This window comes from Drosophila tropicalis, unplaced genomic scaffold, assembly GCF_018151085.1.
Source record: "Drosophila tropicalis isolate 14030-0801.00 unplaced genomic scaffold, ASM1815108v1 contig_878, whole genome shotgun sequence".
In the NCBI taxonomy this organism is placed as follows: Eukaryota; Metazoa; Arthropoda; class Insecta; order Diptera; family Drosophilidae; genus Drosophila; species Drosophila tropicalis.
In genome coordinates, this window is record NW_027173374.1 from 13243061 (window position 1) to 13267904 (window position 24844).

The 24844-nt window shown below is 38.7% G+C and overlaps 2 protein-coding genes and 1 long non-coding RNA gene across 3 annotated transcripts in view; 1 reads left to right on the top strand and 2 right to left on the bottom strand.

Moving 5' to 3' along the window:
* Positions 1 to 24844, bottom strand: part of LOC137584269 (serine-rich adhesin for platelets) — a 174921-nt gene that overhangs the window by 109517 nt on the left and 40560 nt on the right. The gene's annotated exons all lie outside the window — the stretch shown is intronic.
* LOC137584283 (uncharacterized) lies at positions 188 to 22337 on the top strand. The gene is made up of 3 exons (XR_011033474.1): positions 188 to 266; positions 410 to 589; positions 22307 to 22337. It is a non-coding gene; the product is annotated as an uncharacterized lncRNA (long non-coding RNA).
* Or85c (Odorant receptor 85c) lies at positions 20288 to 21572 on the bottom strand. The gene is made up of 3 exons (XM_068299591.1): positions 20613 to 21572; positions 20401 to 20556; positions 20288 to 20344 (listed from the first exon to the last, which is right to left on the bottom strand). Exons 1-3 carry the CDS (start codon positions 21570 to 21572, stop codon positions 20288 to 20290), a joined length of 1173 nt encoding a protein of 390 aa, XP_068155692.1.

Here is a 24844-nt window from a genome sequence, read left to right on the forward strand (position 1 = left end):
GTGAGGGAGAAAGAGATAGTGAGCGAGATAAATGTGTTCAGCAAGATGGCGATACTCGCGCTCTTCGCTGCCACAGAGGACGCGCGCGTTATTTGCGGGGGCTGCGCTGCCGCCTTCGATATTCTTGCTCATTGCTGTCGCAGAGGTTATATATACAGCTGCAGCAGAGGGCGCGCGCATTTGTTGTGGGGGCGCTGCCCCTTTCAGTTGTCCGCGTCCCAGTGACCTAATATAATTTTAGCAATTGATCGTGAATACTTTTGAGTGTAAATAAAGATAACTATTATTTTATTATATTCTTGTGCGCCCAATAATACTTGCATTAACCAAAGACTATTTCAACAAGTGATAATAATTATTATTTTAATTTAACTTTTTCCCTTTTTTTCTCTTACTTATTTTATTCTAGATCCGCAAATGCTTAACCGTGGAATCTTTGCAATGGAAATTGAGTGTTTGTGTCCATTGTGCGAGGGCACGGTCAGGATCGGTAGTAAAGTTTTGGACGCGTGTTTTGGTGGCAAATAAAAATGCGCACTTTTAATCAAATTAATAGTTTTCGGCGACTAACGACGGGGTCAAGCAAGAGGTGATGGCCCAATCCTCGTCATCCCGGTGCATTCGAGCACTCCACTAAAAATTCGTACAAATGGCTTTGGGGCAATCAAATGCGAAATCAAAATCCGAAATTGAAATACGCAAACAAAATTGTGAAGTGGATTTGATGTTGAAAGTGTTTAAAATTCGCTTGCACATTCGCCAGTTGAACCCATTCGTACAAAGTTTTTTCCACCAAATGTGAGCAAGTGGGTGGGGAGAGTGGCGAGGTTTGGCCTGAACATTAAGTGCTAACTGCTAACGCTTAACTATGAGCAAAACTTTTGCACTTTTGACTCGACCAAACATACGGAAGGTTTTAGGCTGCAGGATGCAGGAATAAAATTGGTCGACGCTCGAGAAGAATGAGGAGAATAGGAGCAATGCATGCAAGAATGGAGAATGTTTGTGGTGGTCAGGCACAATGCGGGACTGGCCACGTCTCTAATCAATCAGGCCACACACATACACGGCCATACAACTGCAGAGGGATACACACACACATTTGAATCTACACTTGCATACATAGTTACCACAAATAAGAATTAGGCTCTCGTGGTAAATGGGCTCTAATTACTTTAAAAAGCCGCTTTGCACCGCAGATGTGGAATTTGCCAGCTTTGCGTTTTTATTGAATGTTGACCAAATGAGAGCATAAATAAATAATTCAATTCGAAATTACGTTTTGCACCATTTTTTTTTTTGTATTTGCGGCCTAACCAATAAATCAGTCATTAAAGAGGCCAGCACGGCTAAATCGGCAAATGTGGCGCATAAATTAAAATTAACATTCGGTCCGACTGAGAATAGTTTCACAAATACACATACATATGATGTACATAAGAGTTTCAGTGTGTATATGACCATTTATATATTTATGTATGTATGTGTGAGCCATCATGTGAATTAGTAAAATTAAACCCCCAAATGCTTACCGCAAGCTGCCGCAACAGCAGCGCATGCAATTTAATGAGTTTTGGTTGCAATTGTCCTCAACCACATACTACATATGTATTTATACACACTCACACACACCCGAACACATACACATGTATACAAGGCCAAAGCATGTTGTCAACGCAAATGGGAAAAACAGTGGGAGCAACATTAAGTGTGGAAAGAAAAGAAAAACAAAACAAACAAGAACCAAACAAGATTCCAAATGTTATAAATTATTTATGATAAACGTTTCAAAGGGACATTCCGTTTGTTTTCACTCCTCGAGGCACATTTGGGAAGAGAACCCTTTTCCCGGCTTACCTGCCCAAGCGGCAATTTTGGCCTCAAGGCGTTGAAAATTCTTTCTTATGAATAAATTATGCAAGTGCAAAAGATTCTTGAGAGGGAGAGAGTGTCGGTTATGCCACTTGGGAGTGCTAACCCCATTTATGCCCATTTTATTTGCCATGGTCTTGTTGCTGAAATTTTGATAGTTCTTGATGACAATAAGCCAAGTGAGCGTATCTTGGCTATCTATCCATGTTAATTGGAAAATAGGTAAATGGGCAACAATTAATTTCTTTAATCGAAATCTAAATTGATTGACTGACCTATAAAAGTTATAGTTCCATTAATCATACTAATTATAAATTATAATAAACATTTAAATTAATTAAAAATCAATTACAATTCAATCTTGCCAGCCATCCAAAATGAATTGTTCGAGGACCATGTATCCATAAACTTTTTGCTCTATCAATCATAGATATCGAATGGGTATAGTCTGAATTTTTCATATTTTCGGGATAGTTTCTGCAGTTTCTGTAGTTTATAATTAATCTCTTCTGAGCTTGTTTTCTTGTGTGCTGCCAACTAAATTAGTCGTTTATTGTTTATAGAAACATTTTAATTTTTCGAATGCCGAAGCTAAGCAAATATTTGCATGCAAAAATGAAAACTTTTCGTGTGAGAAAATGAAATACAAACATTGTTAAACATTTCAAATGTCATTAGGTGTTTTCTCTTAAATTTGTCACCATTTTGGCTTTAACTGTCTCTCAATACATAGATTTTTGAGTATCAGTCGCCTTTTATACATGATTATATTTATTATAAATTATTGATCTTTTAGATCTGACAATGCTTCTTCTTCCAATTTCTTTTGGTATATAGGGTATCTGAGAGTTGGTCAAACACATTTGCTTGTAGAATTTTAATGCAAATTCAATCATTTGAAATGAATTTCCCAGTTCTTGTATTATCAAAAATGTATGTAGAGATTTTTTTTTAAATTTTTAGTTGTGTTTTTTGTTTGCACGATTATTGATATATTCATTTAAAATCCATTTTGGCGTTAAATGCAATTTTCTAAATTGCATTGATTTTGGTGGCAGCAACAAACAAACAAATAAAGCAAATTGCTAACATCAAAATTGATTATGTATTGAAGCATTGCGCATTTATAATGCTAATTTAAGGGCATTTAATTGGATTTTTAGCTATTATTGTTGTTGTTGTTATTCTTGGCAATTACTTTCATTAGGTTTGGCAATTCTTTTTAGGTGCCTTTATTGAATTGCTGTAGATGAAATAAGTTCACAAACAACTAGAGGGCATGAAATCGAGAAACGAAAAGTTTTGTAAACATATTGCAAGTTTCAGATCCTTTTTGCTGGTTGCCTTCCTTACTCACACTAACACACACATATGAGAAGAGAGCGGCAGAAAAATCAAACTGCCCTCAAGCCAAACATCAATCAATCAACAGGCCCACAAGCTCAAGCAGCTGTGGCTAGGGCCTGGGTCGAGTCCCGAAAGTATTTACAACATATGCAACTTGTACAACCAGGCGTATGATGAATACTTAAAGGCCACGGTTTGGGAGCATTCTGGCTATGTTAGGGTATGAGAGTAAGGATTTCATTATTATTATTATGCAGGCCCAAAGCTTTTTGGCCAAAATTGTATAGTTAGATAAATCCATAAGAAAAACTTTTTCCCCCAACGCCACACACCAACATACACACAGACACACACAGATACCAAACCAAAGAAACGAACGGATAAAACTTTTGGCTTAGAAAAACTTTTCATCTTGGCTTTTATATTCGCCTTTTTATGCCGCCCTTTTACCCATTCATGAATAATTAACGGCCAATTGTTGTTGTTCTTCGATATGTCGGCTCCAGCCAAAGAAATGACTTTGAAATTTGCAACCGAAAAGTAGTTAAAAGAAATGCAACCTCAACTTCAATGTGTTTGTGTGAGTATCTGAGTGCGTGTTTGTGTGTGTGTGTGTGTGTGGCTAAAGTTTTAACTGTCCCCCTGAGGAGGTATGTGGGGTATGCAACAGAATCGGGAGCGCTTGAACTTGTCTCAGGCCGTAGAAGAAGATGGAGATAAAGTAAAAAGAAGTCGGTCGGAAAGTAGCACGGCTTATAAAATTTAATTGGATTTTCATGCTTCAAGCAGGGCCCCATGAATTGATTGCCACCAAGAGAGAAAGAGAGACAGAGAGAGAGAGAGAGTATCCTTACACACACCCCTCGTCTTTATTCAACTCCATGACCGTTATTTTATGTATACCTTTCTATAAACGCACTTTACCACATTGTACGCGCCACTTAGCTAACTGCCGTTTATATTGCTTTTCATGCTGACCAACAACAAAACGGTTTAATTTAGTTGCATGCTCTTAGCTCCCTTTCTCGTAAACCCGTTGCCATCCCTCAGTTAATAGGACACTCCATTTAAATGCGCGCACGTGATTTTAGTTGCAATTGTGAGATTTTAGTTGAAAGGCAAGACCACCATAAAAGCCTTAGCCATGCATTCACATGACCATTTCAAATGGCTCTAAATTTTTCGGAGTTCACTAAACCCTTTCTTTCATGGATTGCATGGGACTAAATACAGGAATTCAGTTTACTCGTAGTAAAGCAAAACTATTAAAAATTTATCTTATTTCTTAAATATTAAAGTGAAGTTGGAACTATTAAAATATTTCAAACATAATTTCTCTTGCCCTTTGTCTTGAACAAACAATGGCGTTTCTTTAAGGACACAATAAATTCTATCAAATCAATCATGTTGCAATATTGTTAAATCTAATCTTTTTGTTTCTTTGTTCGAACATTCACCATTACACCATCACACACACACACACACACACACACACACATAACTTTTTCATTATGTTTTCTTTACTGTTTGATTAAATAACTTCATTTTGCTCTAAGCGAAAAGTCCCTCAAGTGTAACTTGGCTTCCTTCATCTTATACAAGTATATAAGTACATTGCTTCTGTTCATTCAGATCTCATTAATTTCCAGCGATTTTCACATAGCGCGAAATTTAACGCCTGTGTTGAGCTTCTTTACTAATTAAATGAACTCGCACAATGCCACGAACCGATGACAACGGGAGCAAGGACACTAGCAACAAGTTTCAATGGCAGCAGAGGCAAACTTCCATATCCGTTTCCGTTACGTTTCACTAACAATTACAATTTCGCGGCATTAAACAATTCAATTATGCAAAAGGCAAATCAACTTGCTTGCTACAAATAAAGGAGGAGTGTTCCATTTTCCATTCCCATTTCACTCCCCCCATCTCAGGCCATGTCTCAGGGCAACACTACTTCAGCCTTGTAATTATAACTGAAATAAAAAAGGGTCGAAGCTGCTTGGTGGAAGCTGCTTTTAGTGTTGGGTATGTATATGGAAGGGGCTCCTTTAAGGGGGTCATGGTGCCGACAAAATGAAGTCTTAAATCACAGCATGTTATTTCCGCTGCACGCTCTGTCCGCAGTTTCACAGCCATCGTCAACTGTTTCTACGTCTCCGGGCGGCGCATTTAACGTTCCGTTTCCGGCTGCGCTCGGCGGGATGAAGAAGACCATGAAGAAAATGAGGCAAAGGGGTTGTGATTACACCCCAATGCCGCGCGCGAGCAGATCAGAATCGCTTTGGAAGAATTGTTTTTGTTACCCTACTACGATTGCCTTGTTTGCCTTTTTTCCTCCGTTTTTATCAGCAGCGCCTTTTATGTCATCATAACCACAACGGGCGATTGCGACCGAGACGAGGGTGTACGTGGACCTCAGACTGGACTTTGCCGGAATGGCAACGAACGGGAATACGAGAATGTCCGTTTACATAAATTTCGCAGCGCAAAAAGGGAAGAAAACTGTCGAGCGTGCAGAAAAATGAGATGACAAATGAAGTTTGTCGGCTAATGGCTGCTGAAATGCGAGAGAGGGGAGCACGAGTGAGAGAGGAGAGTTTTTCGGACAGGGACTGATTCCCACTGATTCCGTAGGTACGAAGCTTACACTTTTTGCGGCGTGGCAATGAACGGAAGTTGAAACAAACAAGTAAATAAATGGCGCCAATTGGGCGGCTCGTTGCTGACAACAGCACTGCCCACGGACTCAAAATAGGTAGTGGGGTGGGGGGCAGGAATTGGCCAGTAGCCACTCCTGCTTCGAATCTGGCACCATCTCGTTGTTATGGTGTCGTTTGTTGTTTTAAAATTGGGTTGGGTTGTGATGGGTTGGGTCGGCTCTCTGGAATTTATTCGGTAAGCTGAGCTGACTCAGGCAAAGCGATTATTACGAGAGTAAACACAATCCATTTTCGCGTATGATTGGTGGCTCCGGCTGCTATTCCCACCCAGCGCAGAGAGTTACGGGGCATACTAAGCTAACTTCATTTCTGTATAGTTCAAAGACTCGAATGATGGTTAAACTTTCTAGAGAGTAAAAATATCTAATCTGGTCTCTGATTGCTTAGCTTCACTCAAAGTTGCCCAGACAAACAAGTAATTCAATATTAAAAACCAATATGTCCAACTTCCGCTACACTTTATTACGGCATCAGACGGGGACAACCAAAGGGGCAGGGATGGCGAGGCATGGGGAGGAAGAAGAAGCAAAAGCTAGATAAATGCATATTACAAACACACACACACACACACACACACAGAAACAAACACATCCTTATGTACACATCATGTGTATGTACACATGATAATATCCCATACACACACTCATGAGCAGGAAGGACCCCCTGTCAGAGACAAACATAAACAAGCCGGAAATCTAATCGCCAACTACGATCAAAGTGTCCAGTTTTGATATTAAGTTCTACATTAAATTGTGCACTTGACAAGCAAACGAGTGGGCCATGGCCACTGTGGCGTCCACTAAGTACCAGATATGTTGAGGCACCGACTACATTGCGTATACGTAATTTTGGGGGCGTCATGTGGCATAATGTGCCATCAACATTGGCTGCGGGAAAGAAATACATTTAGTAACACATAAAGTCAACTTTGCACTTGTTTGTGTGTGTGTGTGTGAGTGTGCTTGCTGGGTGTGTGTCCGTGTGTGTGTAACCCTTGGGCATAGTTGATATTATTCTTATCATTCCCTATAAATCTACATATGACAATTTTCGCATCACATTGCCCATGGCATCTACTCGATTTGATACTGGAATGAGTTTTTAAAGCTTTAAAGCGATTTTTTCCTTTTGCTATATTTACCTCTACATTTATACTTTTTATATGTATATTTGCATTTTACATTGCTAGTTTTTTCTTCAATTAGTTGCTATTTTTGCATTACACTCACCTTTCTCTTTCACCACTCAAGTATTCGCTTTGGCCTTTGATAGTCAGCAAATTTAATTGGCTGCTGCCTCAGCAAGGGGCACTTCATTACAATTTTTATTTTTCATTTCCTCTATCCGCTCCCCGCAAGCGAGGAGCTGCACAAAGGCGGCTAACGAAGTGCCACAAGCAGCTGACCGATGCTGACTTTGACTTTGACTCTTCACTAAGAAGAGTTATGGACCAGTTGCAGTTGCACTAGCACCAGCAGCAGGCGCTCTACTACCAACCACATTCGCATCCGGATCCGCATAAAGTACAAGGTTCGAGAATTCAATGAATATCCTCCCCAGCTTGGACAGAAGTCATGGTAACATGTGTCAGCTCAGTGTAGCAGTAACTTTTGTGGTTGCATAAAATTGCATAAATCAGGAATTCCTCATATATACAAATATGTATATATGTATATACATGTTGTCCTGATAGTCTAAAGGGACGAACAAAAAATGTATACAACATCCGGTTGCAGTCTAACAACGTCTACTACACACTGCAGCTGGAGCTGGAGCTGGAAAAGTAGAGATGTAGCTGAGGCCAGCAAAAACAAAGCAAAATGAAGCACTAAAGGTGGCGGCAATGTTTGGTTTTATGCTACCCACACACACACACCCACACCCACACCCACACCCACACAGAAACATACTCTCACACCAAAGGCATAGACAGAAATGCAGACGCAACCACAGCCATTGCCACATAGCAGAACGCGCTATAACGGCAAGAACAACAAAGTAGATAGAGGATACCACCTATGTCTCTCTGATAAGACGGCAGCGCGTTGTGCATGTGAATGCTAGCTGGGACGTTGATTGCCTCGGTGGCGTTGGTGGCAACAAAGGAAAACAAAGCAACTATTGGCCTGGTTGGCCTGCTTTTCCTTTCCTTTCCTTTACTTGCCTGGTTTGTCAACTCCTCTCGTGTACGGGCTGTGGGACAGGCAGTGCCATTTAACTTGGCCCCTAACGAATGCGCGTTAGTTAGCCAACCATATATGCTTGTATGTGCGTGGGTATGATGTTGACCATTTTGCGTTATCAGCGGTCAACGCAGCTTTCTCCCCCTTTCCCATTTTTCTGGACATTTCTCTAGTTTTTTTTGTTTACTAGCTACTGCTGCTGCTGCCTTGGACCTAGGGCAAGTTGTTGACACTTTTATGAACTCCACAGATTGGCCATGTTACGTGGCTTTTGTTGCGGTTTGTTGGCCTTTGCAGCTACCACCAGGCAAAGCCAAACGCGCACTAAATTATCCAAAGCCGGCGAGCTAATTTGAGGCTTTGTTTGTTAAAGGAATCCTTAAGGCATTATCGGCTAGCAAATTTCGGATTCCAAAATGCACACAAATGAAAGCAATATTAAATTCTTTGAATATGAAACTGAAGAAAATTGGAAAATATTATACCTTTTCCTTTCACAATGGTAAAATTTCTGTAAATGATTTACTTATTCTGCATTACACGTCACATCAGAGACAAATGAAAAGCTGATTTGTAAAGAATATCGAATATTGTTGACAAGCTTGGTGTATTTTCTTCGAGTGGAATGTTTACGGTTTTCACGGGCCATTAAAGTGGAGCCATTAATGGCTTAGACAATGTTGTTGCTCTTGACGTTGCCAGTGACCACGACATGAAGCACTTTTGGTCGGCCATTAGTCGCGCGGCCAGGTGACACACACGCGCACACGCACATAACAATGGCTAGGGCTCACAATAGGATCAGCTGTTGTCATTCTGATGCGGTTGTGGACACGTAATGAGCCTCTACTCAAGAACAGGCAGCCAGCAACAATGCCCGCCATTGACTACAAGACTGCAAGGGACTCGCATTCTCCCTCCTGTCAGCCATCAGTATATAATTACTATTATGATGGCCCTTAAAAATGTCAATTTTAATAAATTCCTATAAAAGAAAATAAAAACCAGCCCCATCGACTCACCGACCATTCAGCCATTTGCCCTTGCTAAGCCATGTTGACATTTTCATTACCCAAGAGCTGAGACGTTGCCGCCGTTGCGGTTGCTATTGCGGTTGCCGTTGCCGTTGACGTTGCCGTTGCCGTTGCATTCTATTCAAGGACAGAGTCGAGATTCTTGTCAGCTGAGTTGTCTTTTGTTTTGAGCGGCATTGACTGAGATTCGCTTTGGCAGAAGCCCAGCGAGCACTTTGCATAATGTCCTCTTGCAATTTTTTAATTAAAAAATTTTCCACAACTTGGTTCGTTGGTTGTCTTTACTTTTTCTCTATTTTATTTTGCCCTTTTGGTTGCTCATTATGTGGCTGGCATTGTGCTTTGTGTTTGTCACAGGGACATGGACTAGGGGACTTGAAGTCAAGTGACAGAATGACAATTGTCTAACATTCACTCACACACACACACACACATACATTTTTAGAGATGTACATTCAACTTGTACTTGAGGAGGCAGCAGAAGACAAACAGCTTTTTGTACTCTGACTACAACAATCTATCGTGTGGATGCAGCCGGACCGATTTGTCAGACTTGAGAAATGACCAACAAACACAAAAAAAAAAAAAAAAAACCAAAAAACAAAAAGACATAGAAGAAGCAATAAGTGTGCCACTGTTGGCAGTTCACTTTTTAAATTAATTGTGCTGAAATTGTAAAAGGCAATTGTAACAAAACTGTTGAGAATTGTTGTACTGCAGTAGCAACTAGTTGTCGACCCACTTACATGACAGCAACTGACGGCTCACATGGCGTATGCGCGCTAAATTCAACAGAGGCCTCTCTGTGTGTCCTTTCTGTCTTTTCCTCTCCCTCTCTTTCTTCTTCTCTCATTCACATTTTCTATGTGTACATAATTGTTTGTTTCATTAATATTTGCTTGTTTTTACCCCAAACATAAATAATACAAAATATACACACACACACACATACATGCATTTATTTATGTATGTATGTGTTTGTGTATATAAATTCCAGTCTTAATTGCAACGCCAACTTGGCTAAAGCAGCTGCTAAAAAGTAATTAAAATTTTGTCAACATTTTTGCTGCTACATACATACATACATACACATGCACATACATAGATGTGATATCTAGGTCGCTCGATTTTGGGCTGAACATTTTAGTTTTGTATACACATAAACCCCAAAAGACCCACAAAATGATCAACTAATGATTAAATATTCTTACAATTTGCGGCTGATAAAAATTGTTTAATAACAATCGAATTGACCAGCTAAGCCAATCAGCACAATTGTATCGCATCAATTGCCAAAAATCTCAATTAAGTGCCAAATATAGAAGATAAACAATTTAAATTAACCGCAGAAAATAAAAGTGCATATATATTCAATAATTTTTATGCCAGTGAGAAATGTAAACTATAATTATAATTAAATTTTTTGGCATTTTAGCAACATTCGCAAGTGTAATTAATTTTTCCTATTAATATAAACAGAAAACGTTTACAAACGAATTAAAGTAATGCATACTCTGTCGTTTTAACGACTTATATAATATAATATATAGTAAATAAAGAAATTAAGGCTAGTCAATTATAACTAGTCGTACGGGCATCTTGGGAGTGGGTAGTGCAAGCAGACTTATCATGATTGATGCACAAACAGGAAGACTCTTTATAGAGTTACTTAGAAAATGTCAAGACTTAAGAGAATTAGAGACAATATTATTGCGCCTCCTTTTCAAACTTCAGTACAAAACGGCTGTACGTGTCCTTAAAACTTGAGACCTTGGTTTATTCACAGAGGCCATCCTATTACACAACCCCAACCTCATAAAGAATTAAACCTCAGGGTAACTATTTCATTTTATGAGAATCAACCACCTTCGAGCTATACATAAACATACAAAATGGAGTGGAGAGTGGCCGGTCATCATTAACATTAAGTCCGTAACTATATCTCATCATCTACGTCTAAAATTTCAATACTTTTTGTCTCATTCAATAAATTTACAGAATTTTGAGTCGCCACAAAGTTGAGCCCCTGCATTTTCTTTCATAATATAGCTAAATCAATCAACTTTGTGCTAGTGTATGTACACTAAATATATTTATATACATACATATGTACATACATATAAATACAGTTGATTGTTGTCGGCATATTTGTGCAATTTTCAGCTTATAATATAATTATTTGCATGGCGCTGGGCTAAGCTTTTCTAATCTATGATAAATATTTATGTAAAATACTATTTCAATAATTGAGCTCATGCCTGTGTTTACATGTTTACATATACATACATATACATACATACATATATGCGTACGTGGAACGTGAGTTGAATTAAAAATGATTTTAACTCTTTTACGCTTTAATGAAATTGCACAATTAACAATTGTATACAATCTTTGGCGATGGCGATGGCAAAGGCGATTTTTCGCAATAATTTAATGTTCAATGATTTAATATTTTCACAATATTTTTTGTTTAATTGACCCAAAGAAAATAATTTTGTTTTTTTAATTTTTTCAGTGAAATAAAAATAAAATTTGTTAAAGTCATAATATTGAGTTTCACCTAGAAATTTTGATTGCCAAAATTGATAGAAACATAATATCGCAAGCCATTATTAAAAAACACAAATCGAACTTGTTTTTTACATTTTTTTTCAAATGATATCAAAAACAGAATGACAAATTGTTTTTGGGGTATTCGTTACGCTTTCTGTTACAAAATGTCTACATTCAATGGATACATAATTTTTTTTTTCCAATTTATTTCATCATCTAATTTCAATTTATAATTAAATCGTCTGTTTTGTTTGCTGAACACAGTAGCAACTGTATGTATCTGTGTGTGTTTGTGAGAGTGTGAGTGTGTTTATGCGTGTGTCGGCCAACCATGTAAGCCTAATTTAATTACAAATGCCATCAAATTGCCCAACAAGGGCACAACATCAACAGCAAGAGAAACAAAACGGAAAAAAAATTCAATACTTTTTGGCCAATAACTGCGAATTTTAATTAAATTCAAATGCGTGACGATGTGTGCGTGTGTGTGTGTGTGTGTGTGTGTGTATTTGTGAGGTTTTTGTGAATGTATTCGTTATGGCATATTAAATTTGCAGAAATTGGGTTTTGTTTTTGATGTTTTTCCATTGGCGCCGTGTGACTTTTCAATGGTCGCAGCAGCTGAATGGCCCCTGCCCGAAAGTATGCAACATTTTCGAATCAAATTTTGGCCATTTCATGCAATTATGCATGCAATTGCGGCCAACTGTATCTGTGTATGTGTGTGCTTATACGTTTCTATTTATACGTGTGAATGTGTGTCTGTGTTTGTGTGTTTGTGTGCGTGTATTGTGCTGAGTTTTTGATTTGATTTCATTTGTGGCTTTTTTAAATTTGCCGCACTTTTTCGCTGTTTTGTCCATCTCTCGACCATTAATGCCACTTCAAGTAAATTATGACAATTCAGGATATACACACAGTCACAAACACACACACACACACATCAACTCGTACATTTTCAGCTGTAGTGGCAGCTGCGGTAACTGCAACACTTGGCGAAAACATGGAAAAGTCCTTCGCATCTTTTCGCACATCAACATCAACGCCTGTTGGGCGCATGTTAAACACTCGAATGCAATTTGTTAGACAAGATATGTGGCAAGAGCGCAGCGAATTTTCCATACCGCAACCCCCCGTTTATGCCAAGCAGCAAGGATGATGCTCAGCAATGCTCGAGGCTATGTTGGCAGTTGGAAAATTTATGCAAACGCATGCGGCAGCCGAACGCATCATTCACATAATTTGTAGCAGTTGCATTTTTCGCCAAATGCCTCGTGGTTGTTGCAGTGGCTGTCACTGTTGTTGTTCAGTTTTGATACGTTTGCTTGTCGTTGTTATTGCAGCAACAACTGTAGTAGCAACAGTAGGAGCAACACTACGACGACCAGCTATGGCAGCAGCAGCGGCAGCCTCTGATGCATTGTTGATGGTCGAAAATTTGCCAGGCGTTTAGCATAAAATGTGCGAGAAATTGCAATGCAAATTGCCCCCCACTCCGCCAAAAAGGAGAGGAATCTTCCCCGCCCCCAACAACTCAGGCATAACACAAACTCAACCCAAGTCCAGGGATCCCAGCTGGCAATGATTTGTTGCCCATATTTTAAACGTCCCACTGAAAGCTCACCCAAAGAGAAAGGGAAATTGGGAGAGTAGAGACATCATTCATAAAGGTCGCCTTAAATGGACCGCAACTGTCACTCAGCTCAAACGAAAATAATACAGATCACTGAACAACAACCCTCCTAACCTCCTATCCTCCTGCCTCCTTTGCCTACCCCAACATTAAAGTGTGTGTGTGTGTTTTTAAAACAGGATAAGGGCATCTTTATGCTGAAAGCAGACGTCGACGGGCAGATGGTCAGACAGAAAGATTACTTATACATATTACATTTAGATAAAAGGGAGAATAAAAAAAAAAGGTAGCCCAAACCGTTTGGGTTTATAGATTTTGCATTTATTTAGGCAGCTAAACGCAGACACACCTGTCGACCAGGCCAAGTTAAAGTCCCCATGCCCGGCGGGAGTAATAAATTAGAGGAGAGCTTCACTAGCAGTTGACATATGACACTAAGACCGGCGCCAGGTGCGCTCCAACTATGTAGTTAATAAATTGTTAGCTCTCATCTACCTTCAAAGCAAAAGCCTTTAATGATATACACAGAATTAATGTTATTTTTATTCTCCATATTAAAGGTGGGATTTAATAATCAATGCATTTTCTATTAAGATATTGGCAATAGTTATCTTTAACTTAATCCATTTAATACCCCTTTTCAAATCATTTATTCAAGTAGGTACTAAGAGTTGATTATGTGATTGCGTCAAAAATGCATTAAGATAATGAAAACATACAAAATTTTTACCATGTTAGGTGTTTGTTGAATTTCTTTCTCTTAAAGTTGTTGGTAATTTTAATCAGAATAATTATTGTTTTATCATAATGCACACACAAATGCAAATTTATGACATTAATATCGAGTTTTTTAATCAACGAAATATAAAAAAAAAAAAACGACGAAAAGTTTTTAATTAAAAATCTGCCAATAAATTATTTGTCATGCGCCACAAGGACAAGCAGAGGCAACTCAAAAGAAAATTCATTACAACAACAAGTATTTCTCATTAACTGATTATGCCAGGCATTAGCAGAGACAACAACGGCCACGCCCCAAAACCCCCTTCCAATTTCCCTCCTATTTTGTATATGCTCGACAACCGCAATTATTGTCAGGCATTTGCCATGGCAAAGTTTTTCTAATTGAAAATGCAAAACTTGCCTTGCAGAAACGTCCAAAGACGAAGCCAACTAGGGATCGGGCAAGATGGCCAAGCCCGTTTACTCGTTTTGTTTTGTTGGTTTTTTTGAAAATTGTAAATATTGTGGGCGTGAACCACAGCAAAGCTGCAGCAAATACAAATAATAAATTTTAAAATGCCGCCCCGGAAAGGGGCAGCAGAACACAATACCACGAGCGTAAAAGCGCGAAAATACAAAACAACTGAGACAAAGATGCAGATGTGCAACCAGTATTAAGAGGGAAGAGAACAGTGGAGGGGGTCCAAGGATGTATCGAGTACAGTGGGCCTGAATATAGGAGAAGGAGCCGAGATAGTGTGGGTGGCCATGATGCAGCCGCTGTGCAAGTCAAAGTCTTAAATTGAAAATGAAACTTAAATTAAAATGCCAACTGGAGTGGAACGAAAATGATATTAAAACTGGAGCGGTAAAGGCCAACATCAACAACAGCAGCAGCAGCAGCGGCAACAACAACAAAATAACAACAACACAAAGCAAGGAGTGCCTGTCCGCCTGCATTGGCATTGATAGTTGACAGAGGACGTTGCCGGCTCGTTGTGGCATTGAGGCGTTTTGAGGGGGGTTCGTGGGCGTGGCAAACGAACCATCAACCTGATTCTTGGTGGCTTACCACAAAAGCCTCAAGTTTGTCAACAAAACTGAAATTACTTGCAGTTGCTGTTGATAATATTATTGATGCCATTCTATATCACAAGCTTTGTGCCAAACACTTTTCTAATTAAACAACAAAAGGTTGAACAATGTACATGCATATATGAATTCCTAAATACAATATGAACCTAACTTGTTTCCAGTAATGTGATTCTTCTCATCATTAAATGCATAAATAATATTGTCCAATTATATGTATGTTCCTTCATGGGGATCAAGTTTTCATATCCATTCTGCATATTCGAATACACTGATAAAAACTATAAACAATTTTTTATGTTAAGCAAATATTCAAATAATTAATATGATTAAAAGATGATTTTAGATTGGAGGCCAAAAGATTGTTAATTGGTAATTTAAAGACTAACAATCTTTTTGCTTGAAGCTCTGTCAAATATTTGCTTATTATATCATCTTTAAACTATTCTTTTTTCCAGTACATACGCAATCACAGAGTTTGCCTCTATAGCTATTGAATTTATATTCACATATATTTTTCTGCACAATTGCGCACACTTTTCATAGAAGAAAAATTATAGGAGAAAGCCACTGGTGCCATAATATAATGACTGGCTGGTTTCGCCTTCCTCAGCCTTTGGCCACACAAATAAAGCATACGCAATGTAGTGCAGAAGAGAGTTCCTGGACGTTTTTAAAGCTTATGCAAGCCGCTTACTGGCCACCAAACAAACAGTTTAGAGTCCTTTTTGAGAAATGGAAAAATGCAAGCGACATTTTCTTTTTTGCAGTCAATAAAAATAAATGTTATAAGAAGGCAGCTTAAATGGTAAAGAACGCAAAAGCACTTTCAATAGAGAAACAAACGAACCTGCCATCAAAGGCAAAACTCAAGAATGTCCACACACACACACATAGAGAACAGGATATATAATCGAAATTTGCTTATGGCGTATGTATGTGTAATCAAAACCCATGTAGACTCAATTTTGAAGCATAATAACAAAACTGTAGCATACTTATTTGGTAGCAAAGAGGATGTTGCAAAAAGCTAACTCAGCCGCTCTCTATACATACTAATGATGTGCATTGCACATGAAGCTGATTTAATTTCCTTTCTACCTGTTATACAAACGCACACCTACTACACCCACACCGACGCCCACACACACACGCATACACATATATACCACAAGTCTCGACACTTACATAGCCACAGAAGTCAACGGCGACAAGCTCATGAGGTAGAGAAGTTAGCAGGATGGAATACCCACTGAAACTTTCTTCAGCTTCACACAGCTACTTAGGTAGGTGAGAGAGTGTGTGGGTTTTTGCATCAAACTTTAACATAAACTTGGATGTCGCTTCCGTTTCCGTTGCAGCAGCAGCGAGACCCTTCCTACCCTCTCCCCCCACCCCACCCACTTGGTAAGTAAATTTTCTTCAAAGAACTTTTTACTTACATACGTACATGGCCATATACATATGTGAGGATGTTTGTATATATGGTTAGATGGGTGTACCTTGTCGTCGCTGGCGCCGTTATGTTGTAATCCTGCGTAAAAAATGAATAATGTGCACATGCATTTCTTATGTGCCCATTTCAGTATTTATTTCTCTCACCCAGCCAGCCCAACCAACCGTCAGACAGTCAGTGCTATGTATATATGTACATACATGTCTCCTTTTCCATCTCACTGTAAGCTGTTGAGTAATGAGCAAATGAAATCCAACTGCTTATCTTTGCCCATACAAGCGGCGTGTCTTTGCGGCCGCTTTGTGTGCGGCCCAGCAACCTACTTAGGGCCTAAGCTCTACTTATGCATTCACTTCTCTTCCTTCATGTTAGTTGCTTTACTCTTCCGTTGTTTGCTTGCTGGTTAAATGAAATGAAAATTTTCGCTTGCTTCCTTTGATATGTTGTCATTCATTGACTTAAACTAGCAATTAGCCATTCAAACATTTCTCAAATCCAATGCCATAGGATTTTTTGTCACAAATGGTAAGCAATTATTTTGTTGAGTAATATTTATGGCAACCAAAATCAATAAGGCAAAAACAATATTAAGGTCTATGTAGTATAGACAAAAGAAAATCTTATCATTCGATTGACATTAACAAAATTGTGTCATAACTCTGAGCGGACAAAAGAAAGTCGCTTGATAGATTGTATGAATTATTTTCATGAAATGTGAAGCCATTTTGGCTAATGCAAACATAAGCCCACAGTGCGTATGAGTAACATTAGCAGCCCAACTATATTTTTAGGCTTTTACCCAAAGCCCAGAGTGAAATATTTCACACTACACAAAAAAAAAAATTGTGACACAGAAACGACAGACAATATAATACTCTATCAAAGAGTCAATTGATGATTCAAATCGCTCTCTTTGTTTAAGCAAAGTCTATTCGACTTTGTCCCACTCAATTACAAAATGAAAGTAAACTAATAAGGGGAGGTGAAAAGCTTTTCGAAATGAGTAATCCAACTATTTATTAAAAGGTATCTTTCAGTCGGTGTTCCAAATTTCCAACTCGTTATTTGCTTTTCGATTTTGTTACTTTCAAATTTGCATAGAAATTTTTATAAACATTTTTTGTGAACACTGAAGCGTGCTTTCAAAAAAGGAAAAGAAATAAAGGAACATGGAAAATGGCAATACTTGCCGCAGTCAACTTTTTGACAACAACAGCAAAGACAAAAAAAAAACTGAGATCCACGAAAAACCGAAAAAATTGCACTCGAAATCAATAAATCACACCAACAGTTGGATGGAGTGAGGAAGTGAGGTGGAAGGCAAAGGGCAAATGCTAAGCTGAAACTAAAATCCCTGGCCTGAATGTGAGCCCAACTGGCGAGGTTATAGGAGGGGCCCAGGATAGGAGGAAATCGAGGCAACATATTGTTTCAATATTTGAATTCAATTTAATGGCAGCTAATTGAAAAAACAAAGCTCAATGCCCAAAATGCGACAACAATAATGCACTGAAAGAGTTTGCCCATCGATTGGGTCATATTTTTTGTTCTCTTTCGTTTGCCGTTTGCCTTTGCTTTTGTTCTTTACTTTTTTTTTTTACACAAATGCCAACAGTTTATTTTCATTTTATTCGACTTTTTTCCTTACTGTGTGTGTGTGTGTTTTTCCTTTTGTTATTGTGTATGTGTGTGTGTGGATATTTGGTCATTGAACACGCCCCAACGCCAGCTGGGGAGATGCCAAAGCCAACGCTTTTATGTTTGTATCTATCCCGGGTGTTGAGTTATTTGCACGTTTTGATAAGTGGGCATATAGAGAGAGAATAAAAAAATAGAATTAAACCAATATTAAAAAGCTCTCTTTAACTTTTGTATGTCATTTGGCATGGAGCAATTAACACCATTACAAATGTTAACAAGGCCCATCAAAAGCTGTATTAATGTGAGTATATTTCAATAAATTTATATTTCTGGCACACTGCTAATAGAGTTAGTATTAACATTGGTTCCCCTGAAACGATTATCCCAGCCGACAGGACAAGCAATTGACTTGACCTGCTTGTTTTTTTGCTAACGCTTGGAATTAGTTTTGAAAGCAAAATACAGAAATTGACATAGGTAAATAAACAAGATTTCCCTGACTTGAATTATGGAAAATAGGTAAGATATTGAAAGTTTTTTTCCCGTCTCTTTTTGTAGCCATTTGAAAATCACAGAAAACGTGACCAGAAATTAAATGTAACACATTTGCGAGCTTTATAAAAATTTCATAAAAATGAAAAATAAATCCCCTAAAAATATCCCCTCACATATACACACACACACATTCACACAGAGCAACAACCAAAAAAATATGTGTTTCAAAAAGAAATAGGAAAACTCATAGTGCTGGAAAAAAATATAAAAAATTGTCATACCATGGGCTAAAAATAAAATATATAGAGATTTTTTAATATATTTTATGCACGTGGTTGCAGCGTTAAGTTTTTTTTCATTTTGCTGGGCAGGTGATGGCAAAAATTCGTCAAAATCACATAAAACATTTTCATATATTTCATCTCACACACGCGAAAAGAAAAGCCTCTGGCATAACCAACACACAAAAAGAAAAATAGGAAGAGGAAAAGCGTGGTCGTGGCTGGTCATGCCAGCGGTGTGCGGAGGAACGGGTTCTTTTCGGATTGGCCTGGGCTTTCCGTCCAGCTCAGCTAGAGGCACAATCGAGCTCCACTCGTCGTCATCGCACACTTCAACGCATAAATTGCTAATATTGTTGAGTGCGTAGATCCGCTCAGCCATTCCTTCTACTAGCTGCTCCATATACTCTACTTACTCCCCAATCCCCCTGCTATGTATGTATCTACTTCTCCTCTTGAACTGCATTAGATACTATGCGAGGCGGATAGTGGGCAAGTCTAGCATAGTGTGGAACAACAACAACAACAAGTTAAAACTCATAAGTACAACTTTGAAGCAACCGAGCGTAAAATGTACTTGCAAAAAAAGGCGAGTATTTGCCGCTTTTCCTTTTTCAATTTTCTTTTGTTACAGATTCTCTTCTCTTCAACTGTTTGAGTTTACGCCTTGCATTTTCAACAAAATACATAAATATCTACATACAAACATACACATGTACAAATGTATGCCGAACAAATACCCCACAAAAAACAAAATAAAAACATATGTCTCTAAGCAAAAAAGGAGAAAAACTGAACCCTTTTTTCGCTACAATGATGTGTGGGCATGCGTTTGCATAATTAAGTCAGAGGAGTCAGTTAAGCCTTTGAAAGGATTGAGATTTAGCGCTGGACATCTCTCTATTTGGCGCACATTGTGTATGATAAAGGGCAAAAAGAATGCCAAACCAACAAAAAAAAAAAAAAAAAAACAATGCTGCAACTAAAGTAGAAATAAACAAAAAGAAAAATACTTGCCATATGAAACCTTTCAACTTAAACTAAAAAAGCTTCACATACCAACAAACTACTCCTTTGATCAAATATGTTGGTATTCGGAACAGTAAAATAAATAATCACCATAATAAAAAGAAAGGGACACGCTTTTATTATTCAGTTAACCAACTAAAATAGTAGACATTTTTTAACAAATCTTAGATCTTATTTAAGTTGATCAACAAGATTCCAATATTCTTCCCTTGAAAATTAATTCTACTTGGCATACATGGTACGAAGTAGAGCGAAAAACTTGTATGATATTTGTAGAAGCTGAATATGAATAAAAAGCAATGATTAAGCGAACAATATTTGCCACTTAAACTTACATCAGTCATGGTGCCCATGGTTATTCTCATGAATATGGTGGCTCTAAGATATGCTGGTTTTTGTGCCCGAGCTATAATAAAGGCTAAAGCCCGACGATAACGCACATCTGCGTGGTTCCAATTCTGATTGTAGGCTGCCCATGATATCCCAGAACTCTGTGGGACACAAAGGGGGATGAAATTACATCAGGATTTCATAGAAATCTACTCACAGAATCAGCAATTAGCTGGCCATAGTAGCAAATCAATAAGATTTGGCACAACGATGAAACCAAAAACAAGACAAGCTTTACCATAAGATCTGGTGGAACACCAACTGTCATTTGGAAGCCCACAAAGCAGATCACAAACGAAGAGATCATGAAATTAAGCAGCAATGGCACACCAAAGATATCATTGAGACCCGAAGCCAGGCTAAAGAGACGTTCGTGATATTGCACAGAATCACTCAGGAAACGGGAGTCCGTCTCCCAACATCCAGCAAGCTTATGGTCCTCAATACTTCTTGCCAAATAGTCAAAGTGCATGACAACCTGAGTGGCCACAGCAACGAGCAGAAGATCTGTGGATATCTGACCCGCCGCAGAGGTGTAACCAGCAAAGTTTTGACAAAAGAGCATAACATAATAGGTCCAGTTGCCCTCCCAATTCCAAGGTGTATACATCAAATAGGGCAAAGTCTGTCCAACAACTCTGCTTTGGAGCCACAGTTCATAGATGAGAAACTGCATGATGCTAAACAAATTGTAAGTCCAGATTAGCACCGAATACAGTGTCGAAAAGGTGAGACTGATGCGGGAGCAGGAACGTAGATATCTCTGCAGTTTATACTCTTTCTGCTTAGCCTCTCCACGAGGATACAGTTCATGCAGTTCGTCCATGATTTTGCTGAGGTCAGATTTCTTCAACCACACGAAAATCATTTTGCTCATACCAACCGCCACGAATCCAATGTACGACATAACCATTATGGCTTCTACGGGTCTATTCGAAGCAAAGGCAATGCCCACATAGACAACCTCGCCAAAGACTATGACACTCAGATTGATCACATTGGCCCAATAAACGATGCTCTTGCGTAGACTCTCACCGGAACTCTGTGGCTTTCTCGCATACGGTTCAATGCCAACGGCTGTATAGAAGAAATTTGCGTACTTAAGAAAGTTATCCATGTGCGTCTGTGGCATGTTGAAAGTACTAATATTTATCTTTCTTGCCTGTCAACAGCTTTTATAGGCCTTAAGTACAATTTATTATGCATTTAAATTACATACTTCAATGTTGACTATTTCATATCGATTTTGGTTCAATCACGCACACATTTAATTATTGTTTTCATGTAATTTGTATTTAAAATGGATAATGCCTAGGCAAACTCAATCACCATGCCACGCCCTTCTTGGCACAATAGATCACTCCCAATCCCAAGATTCGGTCGGAATCCCACCCATCAAAGTTGAAAGCATAATAATAGCTGCCAACCAAAAAGGAAGAAAAGCCACACAAAAAAAGCAATTGAAATGTTTAAATAAGTCCAAGGGAAACGAAATGAAATGAAAACGAATCAGTATCAGAATCAAAATAAGAATCAACGTACTTGGAGTAAATTAAATCTTCAACTTTTGCCACAATACACTTGACGTATCCATTGAACCAAATACATGAATTACCCACACAAAACATGTTAGCCCAATTATATGGTACGCTACGTACATAAAGGTAGATGAGATGTCGATCGAACAAGAGAGTGAGAAATTGTGTGTGTGTGTGTGTGTGCGGGTGCGTGGAAAGAGACTAGAGGGACAGTAGTGAAAGGACGAACCCGCGAAAGTATGCAATGATTCAGCTAGGTAACCAAACTGCAAACAAAGCGAATACTTGGTTTCTTTTTTCTTTTTGCGGATAGCGGATACAACGAAAAGGAAAACGATTTGGGCCATATTGAAAGACAAAAGCCATTGCGAATGGTGCGTTACAACAAAAGCATAGAGCCAAAAACCACAGACGTTGTGTACATTTTTCTGATTCGCCCATTTATCACTAGGTGAAATTGCTTGAATGAATGCAAGCCAAGCCATGCCAAGGTAAATGTTGATGGAAGTCCATATACGTATTTCCACATGTACCTGTATTTTTTCTCTTTTTTTATTATAGTGAATCCTTGCAAGTGAAAATACAATTAAACCATCGGGGGGAGCCCAGGGGATAGAACACAACAACATAAAACTTTTCAACTCTCTCGAATGTTGAAGTGCCGTCCACATGCAGACAGGATGCACTTACCTACTTGTGGGTCTAACTTTAGTCGAAAACTTTTATAAGCAAGCAGAGTAACTAATTTCGTAGTCACCAAGTTAGTGTGGGATTTTTGGGAATTGATTTGAAGGCCCAAAAGAATACATTTGCCTAACAAAAGCATAAAAGAAATGAGACTCAAAATGGGAAGTTATAAAAAGCAACAATCAGCTCGTAATGGTAAACATTAAAATTAGGAATTTCGAATGGGGAATTTGGAATATACTACATTGCCCCAAGCTCATTAATGCATAAAGAAAACACATTTATTTATGGTCCTCCCTTTAAAGCAAGAACAAGTTAGAAGCTAGACACAAGTCACACAGAAATAGAGTTTAAAGTTTTAGTAATTCAAATGCAGCTTAGATAATAAAAAGTTTTGCTCAATTCAAATCGGTCAGAATATTCAGGAACATTCTATTGTTTTAGAGAGTTTAGTTCAATCTAACGATTATAATTATAATTGCATTTGTGTAAAGGGCAATGAACATTTTATTTCTACTGAAAACAATTTAAGCCCTAAACCAGAATATTAACCATCTAAAGATAGATAAGCTAAAGGAAACTTTAATCAAGCTCAGTCAATAATCATTGGGAAAGCCAAATAAGATAATGACAAATGTGTCTTAATCCATTATAAAATTTAATTTTACATTTTGTAACAACATCCGCATGACAAGATAGAGATATCACAGATATCGGCATGCCAGTTTCAGTTGTTGTTGAGTCCCGGAAACTAGACGCTGTAATGCAGTTGCAAGTGCAACTTCTGCTGTCCATGGTGGGACATTTCTGAGTGGGTGCGGGTGTCTCTCTCTCCTGCTCTCTCTCTGTGTGCGTGTGTGTGTGTTTGTGTGCGCAATTGTTTTTGGATGTGTGACACTTGACACATTTGCTGCGGAAGTGTGGATGTGGCAGCCGCCCAGTGTAGGGCAGATGGACAGAGAAAGAAAAGGCCGCCCACTGCTGCTGGTGAACGAAACCACAGAGTTTCGATTTGATGTGAAGTCTATGCGGTTCTTAGGCTAAAGTTTGTATCTTTTTTTAGTTGGGAACAGAACTCATTTGACTCTTTGCCCTTTGTGGTTATTGGATATTGTATTTGCTGATGCTGACTAATCCAGACCAATTTCTAGTGATCAATGGTCAAGCTTGTGGATGTCAGTGAATGGGTTTGGGTGAGGCATTACTTTGTTGGAATGGAAAGTACGGCAATTAATAAAATAAACGTATTATACAAAATTAATTGTATATTATGCAAAGCTTGTTAATGGCAGGATATGCATCAATTGTACACACACACATCCTCAAACGTACCCATATCATTGAGGTCGAGCTACCAATAAAATATTACAGCGACGACAATGCCAACGATGCTGGTCGTACATCTGCTCCTGCTCTACTCTGATATCCTTTACGTTATTCCTGTTGTTGCTATTGTAAAGGCCATGCGCACCAATGAGCAAATGAACAATTTATTACCGCTTAATTGAACACATTTGAAATGAGCAACCACACACACACACAACCGCACACACACACTCCGACTGTGGGGAATGTGCTGGACAGTAGGCAGTAGCGTATTAAGTATAAATGAACTGTCTTAGAGCTGAGGCATCTCTATTAAAATCAACGACAATGCAATGCAGACAGCAGCAACAGACAGCAGCATCAGTTTAGTCCCAAAACAAACAACCCAATGAACTTTGCCCTAGCCCGCTGTGAAAAGGCCACCTAAACCAGGACATCAACTGGGGAGAGAGACAGAGAGAGACAGAGAGAGAGTGGGACAGGAAGTTAGAGTCCTTTCTAGTATATTTTGCTGCATATTAAACGCACGCCTCGTTGGCTAAATTGATTTGAAAATGCTTCCGGGCACCTAGACCGGATCGAGCTTTACTCTAGCCTCTCGCAATTACAAGCAATTATGTTTGGAACTCGACCTGGTCAAGTTTTTAGGGCTAATTGCCAAATTGAGCAAATGTCCTCCTTGGGGCGCCACCCGCCACCCGATGTGGAGATGGAAAGTTTCGCGTCACAAACAAGTTAACATCTCCTTGTCCCATGCCCTCTGCCCATTATGTTCAAGTACGTATTTAGCGCCAAGTGACATGTCAAAAGCAAAGATTTATTCAAACAACCTGCATCA

Excerpts from the sequence above, each read along its gene's own strand:
- Or85c (XM_068299591.1), bottom strand. The coding sequence starts at position 21,572 with ATGGATAACTTTCTTAAGTACGCAAATTTCTTCTATACAGCCGTTGGC. Across the intron at positions 20,557-20,612 it reads GCCAGCTAATTGCTGATTCT|AGTTCTGGGATATCATGGGC; the intron begins GTGAGTAGATTT and ends TGTGTCCCACAG. Across the intron at positions 20,345-20,400 it reads CCATGGGCACCATGACTGAT|CTTCTACAAATATCATACAA; the intron begins GTAAGTTTAAGT and ends ATTCATATTCAG.